Below are 6,970 nucleotides of genomic sequence, written 5' to 3'. Positions count from 1 at the left end.
TTCAATGAATTTAGTTTGTTAGATTATTCGTTATTTGTTCTTAAATTCTTAGTTTTATTTTAATTTATTTTTATTTTCGTTGATATCATGTCACTTGTCGGGAAGGTTTTTGTGTTTATGTGCAGGAATTCGTGATCATACACATTGCTAGGTTTTACTTTTTGCATGGTTTTCGAGATTGCAAGAGATTAGGGAATTCTTGACTTGTTTAGTCTACTACTTTGGTGATTTGTCGAACACAATCTTTGAGGTGTAGTATAGCAAGACGTATCGAGGTGGTTGACTGGAAGACCAAACTCTTACTACTCTTGACATGTTGGGTCAAATCTTGTTCTACTTATTAGTTAATGGTGTAAAGAAAACAAAGAAAATAGTTTGACCGGTCCCAAAAGTTTTTATTTTCACAAACCACCTCTAACATGCAAGGGATTTTGTAACACACATAAAAATCACAAGAAATATAAACTTTTCAAAAGCGATCCATTTATTAATGAAATTGATTACAAGCTATCATTTCCAAAATATTATTTAAAATCAGAATCTCCCAAAATCAAATCAGTTGTAAAACCAAGTATGTGCACGGTCACGCCTTCGCCTTGCCACGGTCCACTAAAGTATCTAAAACAATAAAGCAAAACTGTAAGCACGAAGCTTAATCGAGTTCCCCCAAAATACTACCGCACAAACAAATAACATATACAACAAACATGCTCAAATATTCATGTCTGGCCTAATCAGCCTCGAGCTGGAATACCAGGCATGTCTACGATGGGCCCAGTTATCCCTGGGATGGAATACCCTCATATCATAAATCAAACATAAAGTTAGAATACCCAACATTTTGGGTCTAATCAACCATCGGGTTGGAATACCCCGGCTATTGACTGATGCACAAAGCAGTCCAGTCTCACCATATACCATACAATCATATCAGGTCAAATCAACCATCGGGTTGGAAAACCTCAGGCCCAATCAACCATCAAGTTGGAATGCCAATATACAATGGGTCCAGTCATCCTCGGGATAGAGTACCCTCGGGCCTGATCATCCATCGAGTTGGAATGCCTCTGGTCTGTTGGATCATGCACTTAGCAGTAAAACCTCAATCACTGACCAACATATAACTAGTCAACAGGCAACCGGGCAGATCTACAGATCACTAAGCATAACATCATCCTATATACCAGGATATCGATCTAACAGATCACTTAATCACAATAACATACTATGACATAACAGGATATCTAATCTAATGGGTCGGCTTCGGTTCCTTTGACCTTGAAGTACAGTGAGGAAAACTCACCTCACAAACTGAACAGAAGTTGATGAGGTCCCGACTCAGAATCTCAACTCTCTAACCGACACCTATTCCCACCAATGACCAATTTCCATCAAAATCCCAAAATACCCTAAGGTCAAAGTTTGTCAAAGTCAACTAGTTAAACCATCTAGGTCAACGGAGTCAACCCATCCGAGTCAAGCCAACTGAGTCAACTCGACCGAGTCAACTCAAGGTGCGTACATGAGGCTTATTCCGGAGTTAAGTTGGGCGTACACGCAACCTCGTAGTTGACCACCATTAGGGTGGTTGGCCTCGTATACAGGGTATACTCCAAGTACACGGGGCGTACCATCGCAAGTCCCAAACCCCATTAAGAGCTTAATGGCTTAAGCTCTTACTTCCGTAGTTCAGATCCATGGCTAAAATCCTCATAGGAGTCATAAGGTCTCATACTTTATGATCTAGCATGTCTAATAAGTGCTTAACACAATGTCTTATTCCATTAGGACCTTCTAAATGATTCATGAAGCAAAACTAACCATTTAGAACCCATTTTTATGACTTAACACCCATCATGGGGTCTGAAAGGACATATCAAAGATCAAGAACATGAGATATTCAAGATCTAACATTTTGGGACCAAAAAGATCCATAAATACATTTAAATCTAGATCTATATGCTATAGTGATAAAGTTGCAAGCTTTTTACCTTATAATGGTTACAAATGATGTAGAAATCCTAGATCCAAGTGTTCCACTCCTTCAAGATGAACTTGGCTTCCTTCCTTCTTCTAAGGCACCAAAAACACACTTCTAAGCTTAAAAAGGCTCCTTAAGGTGAAAATAGGATTGCACAAACTTTTGACAGGGATGGAGGCAGTTAAGGTGAATGAAATGAGGCCATAAGAGTGCTTAAATACGAGTGACACAGTAAAAAGTAGGGTTTCCTTAACTGGCAAGTACGCCCCGCCTATACTGATGCTCAACGTACACACTAGTACGCATGGCGTACTCCTCAAGTCCAAATTATGAAAATGCCACTAGGGCTCCTTTTGCACATTCATTCACAACTTAGGGACCAAAAATGTAATACATCTCAATATAAGGATCAATAATGGAAGTACTTCAAAACTAGATGTTACAATGGGGGTGAAGGTGGGTTGCACCTGATCCCACATCGGCTTGGAAGGAGAACGAAACATTTCCTTATAAGGGGTGTGGATACCTTCCTTGTCACAACACGTTTTAAAGTAGTGGGGGTAGCAGATCCCATAAGAATTCTGCATTTAAGGGTGCCCGGGCCAGAGCAATCCAGGGATAGGTGACCCTAGTGAAGTTTTCATGCCGGAAGCCCAAAGCGGATAATATTGTGATACGTGCCAGAGGGGGGTGTTATAAATGGTATCAAAGTTGGGCACGGGTTGATGTGTTCGACGGGGACGTCGAACCCTATAATGGGGGGTGAAGGTAGGTTGAACCTAATCCCACATTGGCTAGGAAGGCAAACGAAACATTTCCTTATAATGGGTGTGGATACCTTCCTTGTCACAACGCGTTTTAAAGCAGTGGGGGCAGAAGTTCCCATAAGAACTCTGCATTTAAGCGTGCCCAGGTGAGAGTAATCCAGGGATGGTTGACCCCCAAGGAAGTTTTCGTGCCGGGAGCCCAAAGCGGATAATATTATGGAACGTGCCAGAGGGGGATGTTATAGATTTATTCAACAATTGTAGTTTGATTTAACCGAAGACGTGTGATCGTAATATCCTTTTTAGTTATTTTGGTTTGCTATTTTTTAGTTATTTTAGTGAGTTTTTATTTTTATTTTTTGTTTATTTATTTATTTTTCAATGTTCATGCTCTTGATGTTTCAGATCTTTGCAGAACTTTTGCCCTTCGGATGCTTTCAGGTATTTCAACAATCGGGGTCAAATGTTGATTTGTCAAGAGATAAAAAGCTGTGTGAGTTTTGAATATTATAATTGAAGACCATATTTTTTAATAAGTGTGGGGTTCCATACTTGATAAATAGAGTGTTTTGAAGGAATTCTACAGAAAGAAGAGTTCGGTAATGGTCATAAGCCCTTAAGAAGAAAAGATGCATTATTTTGGCTCTTAAAGACATTCTGAGAAGTCACCACGACGTGGAACCATTAGACCACGTCGTGGCGTTCTTATTTTTCACGATCATTGTGACTCCTCACTCGACGCCACGATGTAGTGTTGCTTTCCCACGTCGCGGATGAGGATTAGCAAACGTTTTGAAGATGTTTCTTTCGTTTATTTTGATTCGGCACATTTGTATTCATGCGAAAAGAGCCTAGAAGTACTGTTTCCAACCATTATACGACATGTCCAAGTCTTCCGGCACATTCAGAAGCAACATTCCTATTTCTAATCTCCCAACAATTTTTGGAGCAACTTTTACACCTTTTATGTCCTGCGATTCTGCTAGTTTAGAAACTAAGGAGGGCTTTTTTCTTTATAGAAAAGAAAGGTCAATGAAAGGATTCTCAGCCCTATTCGATCTTACCACTACTACCCCAGGGGTGTCTGTTCAAAATGTTTTTTTGTAAGGGGTTTTTTTCTTTATGATCTTACACCTTATTTTGAGGACATACTGCATATGAGGATGCACAAGTGTTGAGCATGATAGGCAAGACATGTTTATAGTTTCAAATTTTAAGTTATAGATTCTTTGCAAAATAAATATGTACATCTCGATCGCAAGATTTGTAGATGTCGGAAATAGCAAAAAAGTGGTTTATCGTGTGGGCACACGGTAGTGATGATGAGATCATTTAGAATGTAGAAATTCACCTATTTATTAACTATAATTTGACTTTTACTATGTATCGAGCTGTATACCGAATTGAATCAATGAACTATCTACCGTATCCTCCTCAATGTGAATTATCAAATGATGTATTGGTGGTGTTACCATTTATGTAGCATAAATATATACATATTTAAGTGTATGTATAATGTTACATGGGTACCACTTGAATGTGTCAAGTTATATGTTATCCACTAATATTGTATCTACTAAATGAAGCGTCCAATAAACAATAAGAAACACCAAAATCACAAAGCATCCTAATTTGGAGCTTTAAAAATACGTTCTTGATATCCAAATTTTGTGATATATCTATGGTTAACAATTGTTACAAAGAACACGATGGAAAAAAATCAACTCAAACGGAGTTTGTATACAAAATTTATGAAGAATCAAAGTTGATTTTTGTTATATTTTTCACTGACTTTTGAGCTAAATGCATGAATGACTCCCCGACCTCCAATTTAGAAGTTTGTTATTTTTGTGGATAGTTGTTATTATAAATAACACAATAAAAAAATCTATTCAAAAGGACTCCCTAAGAAATAGTTATGAAAGTTTAAAATTTGGAGAAAAAATTGATTTTTTGCAACCTACTTTTCCTCAGGCCATGTTGATTTTAATAGGCAACGTGTATTTTTCTAAATGGTGGCATGCAAAAAAAATGTGGTTATTCTTAGCAATTCTTTAATTTGCGTGCTATAGAAAAACTTTATGAAAATATGTTATTGTTCCTAAAAAAGATGTGTATAAAAACAGATATTTGTAGTTTTTTTGAAAGTTTTTGAAATGTGAACAATGTTTTTGAAAAAATAAAATAAAACAATAATTATTTAAATAAAATAATAAAACTATAATTGTCTTACTAAGATTAACGATTAATGCAACAAAAACTTACTGGAATACGAAGTATCGTACTCCACGACTTCGGTGCCCACGCGCCAATTCCCTGGCTGTCTCTAACGCGGCACCAATACACCGATAGCAAAAGCATTTCCGTCGTAAATCTTGGTATTCGCGACATTTTTTTTCTGTAAACATTTTTATACTTGTATATATATAGAGATAGAGTGTGTTGGTGTGTAGAATATAGATGACTGACACTCCTCTACTCTGAATCTCAAACGCCGCTTTCAAGTTTTGTCTCGAATAACCCTCTCTATCTTTCCTCATTTACCACCCAAAACCACTTTCATGAACAACTCATCTCCTTCCGGTAGCTTTTCAAATCGCCGGAGTCCGGTGGCCAGCGTGAAACATCCAAGTTATCGTGGTATACGGAGTCGTAGTGGGAAGTGGGTGTCGGAGATCCGAGAACCACGTAAAAGCAAACGTATTTGGCTTGGGACATACCCAACACCGGAGATGGCTGCGGCAGCGTATGATGTGGCTGCTTTATCACTTAAAGGTCGTGATGCAATGATAAATTTCCCAGATTTTTTTGGAACATACGCATTGCCGCTTTTGCCGGAGCCTGCCATGATAAGGAGTGCAGCTGCAGCTGCAGCGGAGCTGATGAAGTCTTCCTTGGATCAGTTTACATTACAGTTTGGTGGTGACGGAGATACCTACCTTCCTGCCGAGAATAAGTTTATGGATGACGAAATCCTTTTCGATATGCCAAAGTTGCTGGTAGATATGGCGGAAGGAATGCTGATAAGTCCCCCACGGCAGCACAGTACTGACGATTTGTCTCCAGTGGGCTCCTCTGATTGTAATAATTTGTGGAGCTACTAGGCTTCTTTAAGTTTGTTAAAAAATAAAAAAGTAAAAATCGGAAAATTAAGAGAAAGAGGGGATCAAAGGATCAAGAAAAAATATGAAAATTAAGAAAGGTGCAAGTTGAAGAACAATGATGTGTGAACAAGTAGTATGCATGCATGATCATCAAAAAGCATGAGAACTTAGTTTTTGAAATTTATCAAAATCAAGGATCTAATATCGTGAAACATTATAATCTTTGAGTTGTAAGTAGAGTTGTTTTGAGAAAACTATATATGTGAGAATTTGATACCCAAAAAATCCGAACAAATTATTTCCAAAACCTCACCACGGGACCTAAAGGCTACTACTGTCTAGAAGAATAATAGCTCAAAACCATAAAAACCTAATATATATATATATATATATATATATATATATATATATATATATATATATATATATATATATATATATATATATATATATATATATATATATATATATATATAGATAGATAGATAGATAGAGAGAGAGAGAGGTTCAAATGTTTTTGATAACTATTGTGTGCCTGTGTGCACCAATAGGAATTTAGGAATAATTAAATAATTAAAAATTGTAATAAAGGTAATTATGTAACTTTAGCATGCTAATTAAAATAAAATCCCTTAATTTATGGAAATTGCCATAAAAATCTGTTTGACCAACTATTTAACCCTAGCCTTCTATATCATACGTAATATGCCTCCTCCAATTTTGTTATGGACGAATGAACATCGTCTGATCAAAAGAGGTAGTCAAACCTCCTCTTGCTGCAAATCTGTTTCCCCATTCCATTGATTAAGAAGATGTTATTCTCGGTGGCTCCATCTCTAATCGAAGCTAGCTTCAACATCGAGGCAATTTTGGAGTCACAAGAAGCCGGTGTATGTTTCTGCATCATTGTTACAGTTCCTTCGATGATCGGTTCTCTAAAGCTTTTCCAAATCGAGCAAATTTCTTATGCCCTTATTTATCCGGTAACAACTCTTCAATTCTCATTAATTACGGATCGTTAACTTGTGGTATGCATGCTGTCAGAATTACTAGTTGTAAATACAATACCTTTGAATGTATTCTATATATTCTATCAGAATAAAATCGATGTATTCTGC

General features: G+C 37.1%; 1 protein-coding gene across 1 annotated transcript; it reads left to right on the top strand.

Moving 5' to 3' along the window:
- The first annotated feature begins 5,218 nt into the window (after positions 1 to 5,218).
- Positions 5,219 to 6,147, top strand: LOC145094259 (ethylene-responsive transcription factor ERF026-like). The gene has a single exon (XM_079032542.1). It carries the CDS (start codon positions 5,310 to 5,312, stop codon positions 5,850 to 5,852), a length of 543 nt encoding a protein of 180 aa, XP_078888668.1. The 5' UTR covers positions 5,219 to 5,309; the 3' UTR covers positions 5,853 to 6,147.
- The last annotated feature ends 823 nt before the right edge of the window (positions 6,148 to 6,970 follow it).

The sequence above is a fragment of the Lactuca serriola genome, chromosome 3 (genome assembly GCF_051521515.1).
Source record: "Lactuca serriola cultivar US96UC23 chromosome 3, Lser_US96UC23_V15, whole genome shotgun sequence".
In the NCBI taxonomy this organism is placed as follows: Eukaryota; Viridiplantae; Streptophyta; class Magnoliopsida; order Asterales; family Asteraceae; genus Lactuca; species Lactuca serriola.
This window is presented reverse-complemented; position numbering and strand designations above follow the sequence as displayed.